This window comes from Sorex araneus, chromosome 4 (genome assembly GCF_027595985.1).
Source record: "Sorex araneus isolate mSorAra2 chromosome 4, mSorAra2.pri, whole genome shotgun sequence".
Lineage (NCBI taxonomy): Eukaryota > Metazoa > Chordata > Mammalia > Eulipotyphla > Soricidae > Sorex > Sorex araneus.
In genome coordinates this window covers 173,989,063-174,007,608 of record NC_073305.1, presented here as the reverse complement: position 1 = coordinate 174,007,608, position 18,546 = coordinate 173,989,063, and the positions used below count along the sequence as shown (strand labels likewise).

General features: G+C 37.4%; 1 protein-coding gene across 4 annotated transcripts in view; it reads right to left on the bottom strand.

Moving 5' to 3' along the window:
• STXBP5 (syntaxin binding protein 5) overlaps window positions 1–18,546 on the bottom strand; it is a 189,587-nt gene that overhangs the window by 108,456 nt on the left and 62,585 nt on the right. For all 4 annotated transcript variants that reach the window (XM_055134182.1, XM_055134184.1, XM_055134181.1 and 1 more), the window contains exon 8: window positions 8,783–8,906. In XM_055134182.1, the coding sequence (XP_054990157.1) occupies window positions 8,783–8,906 (124 nt within the window). The remainder of the gene's footprint in view (window positions 1–8,782; window positions 8,907–18,546) is intronic.

Here is an 18,546-nt window from a genome sequence, read left to right as displayed (position 1 = left end):
GCTCTCTGAGATGGGGGGGAGGAATCGAACTCAGGTCGGCCGAGTGAAAGGCAAACGCCCAACTGCTGTGCTATCGCTTGGATATGCCAAAAACAGTAACAATAAGTCTCTCAATGAGAGACGTTACTGGTGCCCGCTCGAACAAATCGATGAGCAACGGGATGACAGTGACAGTGAATGCAATCTTATTTTACATAAGACAATGACCAGAAACTCTTGGATGATTATGTATGCACATGTGTTAATAGATGTGGTTTGGGAAATCATTTGCAATAATCTGATACGGCCTACCCAGCGGGGCAGGGAAAGCAGGTACAGAAGGTTTTCTTAGGCTTCCATCTGCATTTTGTTTCTTTTCACGTCATTCCATTTCTATATGAGGATGCTTGTATATGACAACAATGCTTTCCTGTCAGCCCCTGCTTCAGTTTCATGCTTAGAAAGTATTTCATACCAAAATCATGCAAACCTTTTTTGTTTTCCTGCAAACCTGCAACGGCTTTGTAATTTATTGGATTTAACTATCTGTTCTCTGAAATATTTGGTGTATAAAAGGTATTTTTTCCTCTACTAATAATCAGTCATATCCAAGTTTTAGTTCCACTGAGTTATGTAACCGCCACTGGGTAAATGCACAATTAAACTGTGTAACACTTGGCCAGTTATAGTACAGGTACTGTAACTACATTATAGGTAATATGTCTGTAATATAGACAACTTCTATTATCTGAACCAATATCCAATCCCTAGTGATAATAAAGTAGCATTCATTACATTAAATTTTTATAAATACACAATATATGTCAACTTGTATTGTAGCTACTGATCCTGTCACAATTCAGCACTTGCATTTGCTAGATAAATAATTACCAGATCACTCTTAACTTTTTGGTTGTGCTCAAAAATTCTATTTTTGACATTGTTTCATTGCATTTAGCATTTGAAATTATGGCTATGTTAAAAACTATTATGTTTTATACTTTTGTATAAGTAAAACCTTCTGCTCCCTATAAGGATGATATCAGAATAGTTTTATTAAGTCTGTATACCAAAAATAGTGTAGTTTTAATAGTGGCCTTTCTGTATTACGCTGCCTGGAAATAACCTTTTAATCTGTATATATTCTAATCTTTTTTCAATTCAGGATTTTAAAATTGCATCATTCAATATTACTTCTGTTCTAGAAAGACTTAGTCTATTACCCTAATCGTTTTCTATGCCATACTGAATAATAAGACATTAGCCGTGATTTTGTAAAACTCATATTGTAGAAGGATATCCAGAGAAGCAGCGTTTCTCACCACTAGATGTCCTTCCACATCTAAGGGCTATGTTGCCTGAGGAATAAATTCTCTAGCTTGTCCCTTTTTCTTTTCTTTTTCTCATTAACAACGGTGTAGATCTTCAAATTTTTCTAAAAGTTAGCACGAATTAACTTTGGCTTATAAAATTATAAAATATTCAGGTGTATAAATGAAATAAACCAGGCAGAAATAGCTTATGATTTTATAGATTGAAAAATAAAGGGGAAAAAAAACCTGTTGTTTTTTTCTTTCTACTACCTCTGAAGCGCCTTGATAAATTGTTGAAAAGATCTGATTGACCTAAATCATGAAAACATCCACACCACATCTGGCTTCTTTTCTCTTACTATATTCTCATTCCAATTCCTGTGAATCACTCCTTCTAAACAATTTGTTATAACTTCTCTTTATTTTAATTTTAGGAGTTCATTCATCTGTGCCTATTATTTGTTTTCATTTCCTGTCACAAATGAAATATTCGGTGGTTATTATTTGCTAAAGCAAAACCTTCTTTTTTGGCCTGTCTCTTCTGTTCCAAGTTCACCTGGTAACAAGAAGCATTTTCAGGGGCTGCAGCACAGTGGGTAGGGGGTTTGCCTTGCATGCGGATGACCTGGGTTCGATCCCCAGCATCCCATATGGTCCCCGGAGCACTGTCAGGAGTAATTCCTGAGTGCAGAGCCAGGAGTATTCCCTGTGCATCGCTGGGTGTGACCCAAAAAGCAAAAAAGAAAAAAAAAAAGAAGCATTTTCAAAATAATTTTTATTTTCATTTCTCATTGAAAAATCATTTACTGTATCACTTCATCCTGAAATCCAAGCTCCAGAACACTACAACGTATATTCATGCCTCCCTTGGCAGTTCTGTGTTTCCCACTACTTGCCCAAAGAAATTTAAATTCTTTACAATACTTTTCTTTAAAAAAACTTTAAAATTATTTAAAAACTGCTGACATTAAACTACTAGCAGTTTTCCACCCTGATTCTTCATTTGTTATTGTACCTTAAGACTAAAATAGCCTTGCTCTGATATTTCTTCTCACATAACTTCCCACTCATCCTTAAGACCAAACTCCTATATTTGGCATGTGAGCAATAAAAATAAGTGAGAATAAATCATCACAAGAATATGCTTTATTTTTAAAAATGAATTGATGTATTATTGGTTCATATCATGAAATAAATTTCCAACTGGAAATTGTGGAATCTTCCTATACCTTTTAACCAACATCATACTTGTCCCATTTTAATACCATACTATGCATACATTTTTCAGCACTTGTAACATTTTACTTATCAGTTTACAGGTGATTTTTATTCACTAAACTATGAGGTCATCAAGGGCAAAATTTCTGCAGTATCTAATTTCTGATCTATTAGGTGTTCAAAGTGCCTACTGAGTGAACGAAGATACATTTTTAAAAATGAGGGTCATTCATAAATATTAGTGAATTATTCTCACTACTTCATTTGTTTTGCTAACTGGGAAACAACACATTTTCAAATTGATTCCTATTATAATTATATAGCAGTCATGTTGCCAGTATAGAAAAGGATAACCAATAAACATAGACAAGAGCATCTGAAATGTGTCTAGTCCATGTGCTCTAAGTATAAAACACATGCTAGATTTCCAAGAACACACACACACACACACACACACACACACACGTGTAAAATATCTCAAGACTGGAAACTGATCAGTGTTGGAGTGGCAATAATTTGCATGATCTGGGTTGGCGAAGATATTAAAAACTATTTAGCCTGTTTCTTTTTCACTCCTAAGCTTTTGTTACTAAAACACTTTCAATTTATAAGCAATTTATGTTTTTATTGAGCCATGCTATGAAAGGAAATCGAATAGGAGAACCATTCTTGTCTGTCTGGTGGGTGATGCCCAGAGGGGATCAGAGGGCTGCTCCTGGAACATGTGGTGGCAGGCACGGATCCCGGGGCGCCAGCGTGCAGAGCCTGTATTCCTACTCGCCGAGCCCTTCCCAGCCCAAGAATCAATCTGGTACCAATACACACGGGAAATGGGCGGGGGGAGGGGGGTAGTGTGGCTGTGCTCTCCTCAAGAGTATGGAGGTAACATCAGTTGCTCCTAGACTGAAGACACTGTTACTGGCTTTTTGCTTCTGCAGCAGGGAAGAGGGACCTATGTATGACACATGCTTGCTCAAAATCTTGCAGGTGACCTTTGGAGCAGCAATTTTCCTAATGAAGGGCAACTATCCTAACCGGTTTGGCAAGACAGGCCTCATCATTTGGAGCCTTGTCCTGAGAGGCCTGGGATGTGACAGTGCATTCTTACAAAAAATAATTTAATTTAGGATAATTTTCTGATGTAGTGTAGGATGATTTCGTGTTGCATATTGATATGGTTTTTAAATTCTCAGAAAGTCTCCATTTGTGTATCTGAAATGATTCAAGAGGTGATTTTTTTTTTTCTTTCTGGGTCAAGAGGTGATTTTTTGATGAGAGTGCACGGCTGGCATCCATGAAATACGAGTTTAATTTCTGGCACTGAAAAAGGGAAAACAAACAAACAAACAAACAAAAACAAAAAAGGATAAAATCCTTCTTTGAGAGTTTCTAGTTGAGTTCCTCAGAAGTGTGAACTTGGGGATTAGAGCTGAGCTGAAGACTCAACACAATTCTCACATGAGTAAGTACCTACAGGAGATGTTTCTTTAGGAGATACCCTCAGAAAATTTGCCTGAATTTGTTTTCTCCTGCTCCACTATACACTTTCTTCTAAATGAAAGCTTTATTTGAATATACTGTGTGGAGTCTGGAAATTTCTTTCAAACATACAAACCAGGAAAATGTATAAACTTTAACTGTATGTCAAACTGAAGTACGGTTTTAATATTTGTTAAATGTTTTGTGCTCTAGTAAATATTAAAAAAAAATAATAGAATTCCCTGTATGGCCTTGCTTTGAAGCATTAAATTGACTTTAAATTATGTGAACCTTGATTTTATTTTTCCTTCAGCAACCCTCAATAGAATAATAATTCCCAATCTTGGTTTATTCTCTGATAAGTGGACTGGTTGGACTGATACAAAAGCTCCAGAATTTTTTTTAAATTTCATCTCTGATAGTGGATATTATTGATTCTGTCTAGCATCTCCATTTCCTTTGAGAATCATCCTATTCTGGTAAAAAAAAAAAAAACAGTAAGAGAATCTTGCTTGGCAGCATGCGCTCTCTCTCTCTCTCTCTCTCTCTCTCTCTCTCTCTCTCTCTCTCTCTCTCTCTCTCTCACACACACACACACACACACACACACACACACACACAAATATATACCATCATCACTTCTCTCTCATTTTCAAAGACGCAACTTACAGAAGAGATTATTTTTTAAGGCTGTGGGCCAGCAAATCACTTAACCATGATTGCTTGAGTCAGCCTTGACTCAAGTCAGCCCCACCGGGATGACCAAAGTTCTTTCCTCCTAAATAATAAGAGCCTACCTATCCATCATAGGGGCAAAAGAAAGCACAAGATAGAAGCTTTAACATATTCCTTACATTCACCATACAGAAATATAGAATTTATGAATGACCAAAATCTTTGCAGAGTCAAAATACAGTATCAAATATTAGTTGATTTCCAAAAAATTAAATAGCTGTATACATTAAAAAACAACTTCATAAATCTGACATTTTACATGTGATGAGAAGTCCCAGAGAATAGCAATTTTCTCCATGAGGTATTCTGCATATTATAAAACGACAATTACACTCTGTGTTATCTGAATGCCATGAAAATGTTGCTAAATTTTTGTGAAAACCAGATTAAGGGAACTATCACTCCTTGTTTGTGAGAAAAAAAAAAACACCTGTTGAATAGTTTCAAATACACAAATGAAAACTTTCTGGAAAAGTATATGACCTACAACCATCTTGAAGTGTATAGTTAAATTACCCTACACATCAGGGAATGATCATAAATTGATTTCTTCTTGTCTGGCTATTCTGTCATTACTCTCTAGAAACTTCTATACTCAGTCTGTTATCAATTAGCTTCAGTGAAAAATGCCAGTCAAGAGTAATAACTGAACATGGCCAACAAGTCTGGAGAACTGCCCCCATTACAAGCACCTTGCCGTTGCTCCTCAAAGCACACTTCATAGAATACCAGAGGTTCTGGGAATAATAAATACTGAAGTCAGACAGGTTTTAGAAAAGCCACATAGAACATGTAAGCCCATACAAGTAATAAACACATATGTGAGCATATATCCTTCCGTTCGGAGACTGACAAAACACAGATAACCTGAAGAAAATGCTCAACTGGATTTGCCACTTCCAAAAGTTCTTTGATCAAAATATTTTCCACCAAACAACTTTTTAAAGAAAATAAATATATGTAAAAGAAAATAATTTAAAATTCTTTCAACTGTCCTGTACCAAGCAATTAACGTATCTATGCTTTTATCTATTGTCACATATATCTAGCATATTGCTCTTTCTAGGTTTTGTCACTTGCATCTGATTTATTTGAACAAAGGTATACTGACTTTTAACATAGTAAAAACTTTTCACCATGACTTATCCCATAGTAAAATTCCAAAATTTTAACTCATTTTTCCCAAAATTGCAGAGCCAAAACTCCATTTTAGGACTACGTAATATTATGACTTTTGAGCAGATTCTTCAAAAACATCCTAAGCGATTCTTAACACTAAAAACTGTAATAAAATACTTGCCAGCACTTATTTGTCAGTCCTGGCTATCAAGAGACACCGCTTATATGGCTTCACTGTTAAACGGGTTTAAATATTAAAAAGAATAGAAGCAAATTTAAAAGTCTAATACATTTAACTATTGTCCTCTATTTTTTAATTTATTTTACTTTTTTGGCTTTGGGGGCCATATCTGGCTGTGCTCAATCCTAGTAGCACACAGGGGACCACATGTGGTGCCCAGGAGCAAAGGAGGGTCAGTCATGTACACTGTAGTTACTCCTGTTCTTTACCTCTGCCTCCAAAGTCTAATATATTAAAAGTAATTAACTCTTAACTTTGCCAGAAAATAAGAAGAATAGACCTTACAGGTGGCAGTGATGAGGAAAGAAGATTTCAGTTCAGCAAAACATATATTAAGCCAAAAATTAGATAACATATACAACATACATATGACCCCTTGTTACAGCATGGAGAACATAATTTTCTCCTCTAGTGTAAAAATTGCAATTAGCTTTGCTTTGTAAACACTGATGAGTGACATACCACTAGCAGTAAACATTTTTACTTTTGAAAATATTTGTTTCTTTTTAAAAAGGGCAATTTTAATCCTCTACCAGGACTACCATCTCCGATGTTATTTTGGCTGCTGTACTGGGTGACATGTGTCACCTTCTCTGTTGCTAAGTAACATAAAAAAATTATTCTACTTCTGGTTGGTTTCTAAGTTAAAAAAAAAAAATCAAACTTTCTCTTATTTGCGTTAACTTGTGACCTACTTTTGCTTAGAAATTACAAACTCAGAAACCTGTTTTACTTCTGAACTTCTGAAAATCTTCTCTCAAAGATGTAACTTGTTTTTATAAAAAGGGTATTAAGATTAAATAGAATAAACATCATCTGGTTAATGAACACAGTACTAATTCAGCCACAAATGTTAAAACCAGAGGTTAAAAGTTTGAAGAGAAACAGTATGTTTACAGTCTCACTGCTGCTCCTTCAAATCAAAATAACTACTGACTTCAAATACACAGAAAGTCTAATTTCATCAGAAAAAAAAAATCACATTATAATGGAGAAACCTAGTATTGAAGCTTAATCAAGGAATCAAATTATAAGAGACCACCAAACTAGGACAAATTAAACAAGCTCCACTTGAGAAGATGCACAAAGAACATGAGTCCTTTAGGGACACTGCTGCTAAAACGGCTCATCTAAATCTAATCAAGACAAGAAACAAATAGAGGTACTTTCTATGAAGTAACTGATTACAATCTTTAAAATTTGTTACTTCGGAAAAATCAAGATCCCAAAGCTGTTTCAGTTTGAAGCAGACTGAAGAAACACTAAATCTAATCCATACCTTTAATTCTAGATAAAATCTGATATTAAGAAGAATCTGGTTGTTTATAAAAGTAGGTACTGGAGAGCTGGCAAGATCAGACAGGGATTAAGGCGCCTGCCCTGCACGCGGCTTACTCAGGCTTGATCCCCAGCACCAAATGTGGTTCCCTGAGGACAACCTAGAGTGCACCCTGATAGCCACTGGGTGTGTCTGTGTAGACAAAATCAAAAAACAATAATAGCTATTGGGAGTTATTTAGAATTATGTTGACAATTTATTTTGAAAACTTAACATATACAAATAGGAAAAAAAAAGATAAAAATTTAGCTGAACTTAGAAGTGCAAAACTGGTATTATACCTTCCTATAACCTTCAATGCTAGATTTGTTCTTAGATGTGCAATGGTTCAGTGACACACTGGGCCGACAGGCCTGGGCGGGCAGACGGAAGGCTGACAGCCAGCACGGGGCAGGGCACCTGTGGGGACCGTGACTCCCGGCATCCTCTCCTCCTGGAGCAATAGAACCAGGTTAATTGGGCTAGTCAAGAGTGAAGGGCCTGGAATGGCATGTAGCAGGAAGCACGCCTGAGGCCAGATGTTTGTCCTGGAGCCTGCCCCGGGGCACTGTGCTTCAGCACAGAGCAAACTTCAGGCTCCCACAGGGAAAGCAGAAAGGCCACTTTGGGAAAAGATAGGTACATTCTGATTACCGCAGTGCAGAAACTCCAAAACCAAACTGGCTTTATGTTTTCTGGTAAAAATAAGAATTCTAGAAACCAAATTTGTGGAATCCTTGGTTAGCATCATCTTCTGGAAAAGCCCATACTTTAATTTGCTACAAGCCTAGTTATGCATACGTTCAGATAATAGTTCTTATAATTGTAGGTTTCAGTTTTTAACATATTTTTTTCCATCTATTAGTATCCTGGTCCCTAATCTTTAGAGTACTCTGAAAAATTCACTTAAATCCCAGGACCTTCCAACCCTGTTGGCTCTAGAAATTCAGAAAACCCAAGAGTAGACCATTACTTTTAAAAGTTTATAGTTTGAAGAATCTCAATACTCTGTCATTATATATAAGCATTACACGTTACGTTGCTAGACATAAAGAACTTGCAATCAGTAACTTTGATATGACAGAAATCTGAGTAAGTCCTTATATCACTTACAAAATTATTTTTGAACTAAAAGAGAAATAATATTTGGAAGATAATGAAGCATTCATTGTTCTCTATGCTCAAATGTGAAGCATTGACTATGAATATAATTAACTTGAGATGCAGATCCTAGTGATTACACATCATATGTATATGTTAGTATCTCGAAACAAAATAAAAACATCCATATTGTCAGGAACAGACAAACAAATCCAAACTCCAGCGAAAGTACACAGCTCATCAAAAGGGAGACAGCTTTCCAAAGAAATCCACTCTTACCGTGCGGAGTGATTGTCTGCATGGGCTTGGTAGGGGACCTCACGTTCCATATGGTCAAGGTGCCATCGGAATGGCTACAGATGAACTGCTTCCCTTCGTGATGCCAAGCGACCGAGTGGATAGCCTAGAGAGCGGGATGAGGAACTCCACGTTAGAAAGGAGCTATGGGTGTTCGAGCACTGTGTAACTGAGACTTAAGCCTGAAAGCTTTGTAACTTTCCACATGGTGATTCAATTTAAAAAAATAAAATAGGGGCTGGAGAGATAGCACAGCGGGTAGGGCGTTTGCCTTGCACGCGGCCGACCCGGGTTCAAATCCCAGCATCCCATATGGTCCCCTGAGCACAGCCAGGGGTAATTCCTGAGTGCAGAGCCAGGAGTAACCCCTGTGCATCGCCAGGTGTGACCCAAAAAGCCAAAAAAAAATAAATAAATAAAAAAATAAAAATAAAAAATTAATAAAAAATAAAATAAATTAAATATCATAGAAGTCATAAATGATGCTGTGAAGCATTTTCTAAAAATTTTCCATGTTTCCCGAGTTAAAAATCAACCCATATCTTTTCACTCTGCATTCCAAGCTTTTTAACATTCTACCTTTTATTTACATTTCATATTCATCTGACCAGGCAATACTCCTGAGACAATCTGATACTGGAACTATTTTAATTCTTTCTAGTTTACTTACTAAGTCAACATAAGGAAGATATGTCTTATTGACCTGTTTGAAAATAAAATGTATCCTTGGTTTTTTTAAGAGTAAGTCATACCTAAAAATAAATTACAAAGTAATTATAACCACATTCCACCAACCGAATTGCACTAACAGATTAGACAAATTTAAAAAATTATTTATAACTAAATTTCTTTAAAAAATACTAATTACAGGGACAAATGGTTTACAATTATTCTGAAAAACAGAGAGAACAATAAAGATTTCCACATAAGAAATGAACACATACAAACTTTTATATTCGAAGCCACAATATTTTCTTTTATGCCTGTGCACACATATGTGCACACATACACACACAGAATGGAATATGCAGTTCTACAGAAAGGTAAAATCTTGTGGCTTGCTGAAACACGGGTGGAACGGAATGGCTTCTAGATAAGCAGAACAAGTCAGAGGAGAGGGCCAGTATCAGATGAGTTCACTCATCTGTGAGTGAGCAACAAAAAAAGACACAAATTGGAACAACGATAAGCCGTTGGCATTGGATTACAGAACTAAATCATCAAGGAGGGGGTAGCGGGTAGGAGGAAATGACGAGATGGCCTTCCTGCAGCCGTGGCCATGCTGACTTACACACCTGCCCTCTTCCTCCACCTATTCCCAACCGAATCTCCCAGGAGATGCAAGCCAAGCGGCTAAAACTGATGGAATCACCAGTCCCCACAGCTGAAGTCTCGGGACCCCCAGAGAGCTGAAGCTCTGGCTCAGCACCTTCACCCCACCACTCTAGTCACGCCAAGGCCTCAACTCCGCCACAGCATAACTGTTCTCTGCAGAGACACCAATCTGCAAATAATGTCAGGCACCCGTGTGCCCAGGCTGAGAACACTGATTTTTCAGAGTTGGGGTGGAGAGCCTCTCCCCCACCTCCCCTACCTCTGAAAGTCCCGTTAACCAAGCCCACCTCCCATAGCCACCATCGTATAAACTCACTGGCCCAGACCATGCATCCTGAAATCTCTAGACTAAAAAGACACATAGTCTTTTTAGACTAAAAAGACACACACACATCGTATAAACTCACTGGCCCAGACCATGCATCCTGAAATCTCTAGACTAAAAAGACACACAGTCACCTATGGCTACATAGGTGACTGCGTGACACCTCCCAGAGCAAGAAAAAAACAAAACAGCTTAACATATTCTTAAGAGCTTAAGGCATGGGCTTAACTCTATAGTCAGATATAACAGGTATCAAATAGATGGAGATTTTCTGTATCTATTGATTTTTAATATTGCATCTTTTTATCTAGTCAATTTTATCAACAGTTGTTGCTTTTTCTACATTTAAATGAATAAAAATTTTAAAAAGAACAGGGGGAAAAAAAAGAAAATGATCGATGGACTAGTAACCTAAAGACTATGATAGATGTTTGAACTCTGGTGAAGGGGAGATGCAGCAACTGTGGTCATCAAAACTACAAATGTCTGGGGGCCAGAGAACGAGTATGACAGGTGCTTTCAAACGAAAGTACTGACCAGGGTCTCCAGTGCCCCAAATGGTCACCTGAGTCCACCAGGAGTGATCCCTGAGAACAGAGTCAGGAGTAAGCCTGGAGTACCGATAGGTGGGACCATGAAACAAACAAAACTATAAATTTCAAACAAAACTATTAAAATTCCATGTTAAATAAACTACCACTATAGAAAATAAATGACTTTTTAAATAAAATTAAACATTGTTTAAGTAGAAATTCAGTGTTGTGGATGAAGGCAGTCAAAAATGGAAATGCTCACTACAGTTGGCGGGGGAAACTGAGGCACACCCCGCCACTTCCCCAAATATGAAACCTTGACTGCAGTTAGAGGAAGAGCCTCGAATCAATCAGGTACTTCTTGCTGACTCTGGGTCATCGCACAGGGGTCCAGTGCAGTCAAGGTGTTATGAGGAAGGGGGAGGCCTGGCAGTCCGCAACACCAAGCCTCAGTCACCAGCACCCATCGCTGCACTCTAACCATCACCTGTAGTGTCATGGCCATAAGCCTTGAGGAAAGAAACCTGACGTCAACTTCCGGGGCTCTTCCTGATACATAGGGAGTTAGCAAGTGTCCAACAAAATTTCTGCCTCAGAGTTTAGACTCATCCTAGGATAAGGGACAATACCTAAGGCAAGTGGCCAGAGAGGATCTGTTGAATCCTTGCACTCTCTGTAATCTTCTTGCCAATAAAGAATGCAAAGAGTTCAATGTTCATTTCAAAGGGGATACACAAAAAAATCCCTTATCTTTAACTTCCCTGCATTCTCTTTAACACAAAGACACAATTTTCTTAAGAAAAAAAAATTAAATTAAATTAAAAAAAAAACACAAAAATAGCCTTACTTAATTTAGTCCTATACTGTGTTCTTTCCCATTTTTCCTTTAAAACCCTGCAAAACTAGTCTTTTTTAATTTAGTCCTATACTAAATTCTTTTCCAGATGGGCAGTTCCTTTTCTACTTTCCAATAAACGTTTCTACTTTCTTTAAAAAAAAAAAAAAAGAAAGAAAGAGAACAAGGGAAGAACAAATAGAAAACAGATGACCAAAAAAACCCTAATAACAAGAGTTACACAAAATTACAGAGGAACAATATGAATTCAGGATAGGGGAACAAAGAGTTGCTAAAATAAAAAAAAATAAAATAAAAAGAGAAAAGTTTTTGAGTTTCTTTATTTTAGCATTAGCCACAAAGGAACAGTATATACAATTCTAAAAGTTCTTTAAAAATCACTTTAAAAATCACGGTCACTGTCATCCCGCTGTTCATTGATTTGCTCGAGCAGGTGCCAGTAACGTCTCCATTCGTCCTAGCCCTGAGATTTTAGCAGCCTCTCTTTACTCGTCCTTCCCAGAGGTGCCACATTGGAGGCTCTTTTAGGGTCAGGGGAATGAGATCCATCATTGTTACTGTTTTTGGCATATTGAATACACAATGGGGAGCTTGCCAGGCTCTGCCGTGTGGGCAGGATACTCTCGGTAGCATGCCGAGTTCTCCAAGAGGGAGAACTAGACAATAAGAGATTGTGCAGCCACAAATGCGGCTGTGCACTTCTGGGAGCTTTGTTTTATAGTCTCTGGATCTTGGCCATCGATGGGATTACAGGGCGCTGGGGGCAGTTTGTGGGCGTGACCGCCTAGCCACTTCATCATGGTATATAATTATGTTTATCCTTTTTAAAAATAAACTTTTTAAGATACAATTTGCTATTATTTTGTTTAAAAATACAGTATGTTATAAGAAGTCATAGCTATAGTAAAGCTTTTGTGGAAGCTAATGGATTAAAAGGCTGGCATTTTAAATTTCGATAAAATTAGAAGAAAAAAGCATTCAACGGCCTTTTCTGATACATTTAAAACCAAGAATATTGAATTATTAGCCTTTTAAAAAAGCTAAACATGTGAAGCTTTTTACTGTTCTCATCAAGAGGCATTATTAATAAAGAGCAATTTTCTAGAAAGCAAGTTATCTATTTTATCTATCAAAATTTACACTAATTAAAAATAGTGTGAAAACTGAATAGTACCTACCTACTGTACTTAGCACATTAATTACTGGAATCACTTCACAGTAAGAGTTGTATATAAATTTTAATTTGGCTTCTTTTATGTTACACACATACAGATTAAGATATTTCAATAGATTTATGCTGAAAATAATTTCTTAGGAAATGAGAAACGGAACTGGAGCAACAGGACAGCAGGCAGGCTACTTGCCTTGCATGTGGCTGACCTGGGTTCAATCTCTGGGGCCCCGCATGGTCCCCGAACTCCACCAGGAGAAAGCCCTGAGCACAGAGCAAAAAAAAAGCCCTGAGTACTACCTTGGGGTAAGCCCTGAACACTGCCAAGCATGGTCTCAAAACTAAAAAAAAAAAAAAAAAAGATTTATTTTAATATTCTGTTCAAAAGCAACACTGATTTCTGTTGCTAAACTTCCAAAAATTTTTAAAAATTTAAAAATTAAATTTCAAATACAAATTTCATTTTCATTACAGTGCTTAAATTGCATAACGACAAAATATTAAAAATACTCTAGTTTTTCTTACTACTTCCAAGTAATCAAACAATAAAGTGACTGCTCAGACACTGAATAAAATATTTCTTGCACATTAAGGTATGTAGCTTTGACCCAGATATTTTAAAATCTGAGTTTTTCTAAATATTAGTTTTACTACAGACAATAATAATACTGGATAACTGAACAAGATAATTACTAAACCAACAGGTCATGTAACATAGTTGATAAAATTATCACGTATCAAACATTAACTGATACATAAATCCTCTCTTTCAGGCCTACAGAGAAAAACGGCAACATTTCCACTAAACCTCAAACCCCGAATGCTGCTTGTGCTCTGGGGTGACTGCACGCTGCCAGCCCAGGCTCAACGCCCAGACCCATCTGTTCTCCCAACCGGCACAGGGCAGCCCCCTTGACCCCAGAGCGACATGTGGGAGATATCCCCAGGGCACAGATAGCACTGCATCCTCAGGCCCTGGCACGGCACCGCCAAGCCGGCTGGCCAACAGTTCTGGAAGGAGCACTGGGTCTCCTGAGCACTGCTTGGGGGCCCCCACACCCTCAAAAGTGATCAAATTCAAGTGGATCTTTTAAAAGTATTTTTTTTAATGTGACAAAATTCTTTCTTCTTTTTTTCTTTTTTGGGTCACACCCAGCGATGCTCAGGGGTTACTCCTGGCTCTGCACTCAGGAATTTCCTGGCGGTGCTCAGGGGACCATATGGGATGCTGGAGACTGAACCCGGATCAGCCGTGTGCAAGGTAAACGCCCTACCTGCTGTGCCATCGCTCTAGCCCAAAATAATAATAATAATTTTTTTTTTATACAGCAGATCCTCAGATAATACTATTCTGCTCTGAGTAATTTTTATTTAGGGGTGGAGGCTTGGGGGTTGGGTCATCCTCAGTGGTGCTCAGGGTTTGCTCCAGGCTTGGAGCAGGGATCACTGCCGCCCAGGCTGAGGCCACACACTATTGGCTGTTTGCAGGGCAGGCTGAGTGTCTTAACCTCTCTACTTTCTCTCCAGACTTCCAGTGTCTTTTCATTTTAACAGTGATGAAAATGAACTTCTCCTCCTATGTCAAGGATCTTGTAAATCACTTCACTTAGTTCCCAAGCCCTTGGGGAGCATTAAGTAAAAATCTGAGTGTGATGTTTTATCTGTGTGTGTGTGTGTGTGTGTTTCTATAAATCAGTGAGACAGAAATGAATAAACTGTCTCAAAAGCAAATTTGTCTAAGCACTAAAGAAAAATATTTTGAATGAATAAATGTTTCAGTTCTCTACCTGTAGTAGGAAAGTGATTTCGTTAAAGTGTTGATGTCAATTCTGTGAGTAATGAACATGTATTTTTCGAAAAAGACTCCTGACGACCTTGAAATCCAAATGTGCTCAGCTAGCAATGCACAAACTCCATTCTTTGTATTTTACTAGGTACGTTTCTATCACTTGCTTTTCATTCTGTTTGAAGAACTACCATGAAACCAAGCTACAAGTCGCTGATGATTATCTCCAGATACAGGACAAAGAATAGCCATTGATATAAAGAGGTATTACACCTTCTCCAGATGGAGCCCTGGCGACACTGAGCAGCAACTAACACGGCTCCGGGATTCGGGACTGGGACACATCCGAGCCGAGGGGGAGCACTGGAGTGGGGCGGCACCAGCCCAAACCTCCAAGTGGTCCCGGCTGCCGGAAGTCACGCCCTCGACCCACCCTCGGCGCCATCTTGCCACAATCAACAGAGAAGCGGCAGGCATTCTGGTGAGCAACGCAGCCCGGAAAATGCTCCGGACCCAAATTGGGGCCAACAACACCGGGGAGCCGGAAGGAGGAGGTGCAGCCAGCACACCTTCTCCAGATGGAGCCCTGGCAACACTGAGCAGCAACACATCCGAGCTGCGCGGCCACTAATGCAGCCGCGCGACCATTTCTAAAACCTAAAAACATACAATCTTTTAATGGAAAACTAATTATCAAGTGCTTCCTTAATAGGGTTATCTTGTTTGGGGGTATAACTCCCACAACAATAGTGAGTTTTGTGTTGAAATATGGAACGTAATCAAGGTGAAGAGAAAATGAAGTGAAATTCATCAGTTATACAGTTGGAGTGGGGGGCGGGGGGTATACCGGGGATTTTGGTGGTGGAATATGGGCACTGGTAAAGGGATGGTGTTTGAATACGGTATAACTGAGACATAAACCTGAGAACTCTGTAACTTTCCACATGGTGATAAAATTTAAAAAATAAATAAATTAAAAAAATTAATAAAGAGGTATTAATAAAGAACTGCCTAAAAACAGAATAGTACTATATCACATTTCTCCCAATACTTTGGCTATGATTAAAATAAAATACAGAAATTTTTATGCTGATTTACTATTAATTAATACAATTGGCTAATATACATAATTTTTCATGCACTGAAAAATCATCTGCAGAAACTTCCTAACCACAAAATAAGGAATACTTCCCAAGTATACTCAAAATTTATAATTTAGACATCAGATGAGACAGGAGTCTTTCAATGAAAGAAGGGCATTATTATAAAGTCACAAGCTAAAGGGCAATCAGAAATTTCTCTGACCACACACACCCAAGATCTGTACCAAGTAGACATTCTGAACTGATAACATAGTTCCATTGAATAGATTTGTGCTAATGTGAAAAAATAAAATAAATTCGACTGTAGCAACAACCATTGAAAGAAATGCAAGTAATTCCTTGGTAGGGGATGTAGGAAGAGGAGGGGAAGCTTTTGTGAAACTTTAAATTCTAAACCCTCACTAAGAAAAACATAAAAATAATTTCTTTTGTTGTTGCTGTTTTGGGGGGCTACACCTGGTGGTGATAATGGTGACTATTCCTGGCACTGCTCAGAGAACCATATGCAATGCCAGAGATAACTCTGTAGGCCCCCAAATTTCTTTAATTTTTAATCTGTATGCTCATAAAAATGTGCATTAAAACTCAAGATAAATGCTTTTTTACATAAACCAGGAACAAGCTAAATAAGCATATATTTATGGAAATATAGCACAAACATTTCACTTAGTTTAGAGACCAGTTCAGAATTAGCTTTTTATTTAAATATTATTTAAACATGAGGTAGAGTGTTATATATACATGTACGCATACACACACATATATAATCATATCATTTGCTAAACATAAACTTCATAACTGCATTTGGTCAAATATATGTCCATTACTCTCTACATCACTTAGAATTTCTTTAAATATAAATTCTCTCCTTTTGTTATCAAGATAATATTGGCATTATTCATTATATTGGTAAGCGTACCTTCTCTTCTATTTTGAGAAACAGTTTGGATATGATAGGTATTATTAGTAAAATTCAACAGTGCTCTTCAGAAGTTTTTCTTTATTGGAAATATTTTCATTAAAAATTCACTTAAAGAGCAGGAGAGATAGTACAATGAGTAGGGGACTTGCCATTTCCTACAGGATTTTCTATGTTTTATTCCACATTAAAAGATACTAAAAAGATATATTTTTATATATACCTACTTTATTTACCACTTCTGATGACTTCTATACTTTGAATAGATAGATAATTTTCATTCATAATACATGCCTTTATACAAGTGTTTTTGACCTGTCATATAATGAAGTCTACAAGTGACAATTTTCTTGAGTTTTACCCGTATAAGGACATATATTATCTTTGTTTACAACAATTTTTTTTCTTGGATTTTAAGCAACTAAAAACTATGCACTTTTATCTTCACTCACTCCTCTACAGTGCTCCTTCCTACCCACATCATCTGGCTGGTTTAAGCTATTCTCCTAAGTTGTATTTTAAGCAACTGAAATATATATTTTGGTGTAATTTAATCATATTTTGCTCTAAATTTCACTGAAGTTTACAGGATAATAGTTTTAATCAAATTTGGAAAACCCTAAATCATTTATTCTTTTAAAAATATTTTATGTCTACGATTCCATTTCTGGGATTCTTGGTGAACCTCTATAGCCTGCTTGAGGGCCAAAGTGATAGTATAGCAGGGAAGGCTTTTGCCTCACTTGCAGCTGACTCGAGTTCAATCCACAACACCCCACATGGTCCCTGGAATGCCATCCAGGAATGATGCCTGAGTAGAGAGCCAGGAGTAAGCTCTGAGTACCCGTGGGTATGGCTCATAAAACAAACAAACAAACAAACAAACAAACAGACTGCTTGAATATACCGCAGTTTGCTAATATTCTGCTTATTTCTGACACTTTTACATGAGTACTTCACTCTGCCAAGTCATTAAATTCACTAATTTTTCTTTTGAAATATCAAATTATCTGTTTAATTTATCCAGTTTCCATGTAAGACACATTTTTTTTTTAGAAATTCTACTTGTGTTTTTCCAACTCTTTCATGTCTTTCCTAAGTATGCCTACTGGTCTCATCTATCTTCTAGAACATATGGAGTTAACATAATATTTTTTCTAATATATTCTTATTTAGTAATTGTATCATGTCTATGAATCTGTTTACCAAATTTTATAAATCTTTACTGAATTTCACTTGAACGCTAGCCATTATGTAATTTATTATATGATTTAAAATGTCCTTGAGGGGCTGGAGCAATAGCACAGCGGGTAGGGCTTTTGCCTTGCACGAGGCCGACCCGGGTTCGATTCCCAGCATGCCACATAATCCCCTGAGCACCACCGGGAGTAATTCCTGAGTGCAGAGCCAGGAGTCACCCCTGTGCATCTCCAGGTGTGACCCAAAATCCAAAAAAAAAAAAAAAAAAAACCAAATAAAATGTCCTTGAGTCTCTGTTCTGAGATGCAGTCACTGTGAAACAGTTTAAAATTGTCAAGATTCACTTTTAAGCCTTGATAGGTTAGCTACAACTAATTTCCAGAGTAGTACAACCCAGGTCCAACTTTATTCTTCTTGAATCCTGTGAAATGGAGGATTCTCCACTCAAACAGGAGTATCAGCTCTTCTGTCTTGTGTGTGCTGTGGGAATTTTTCTCTGTTCCTTTCCAAAAGTTTCC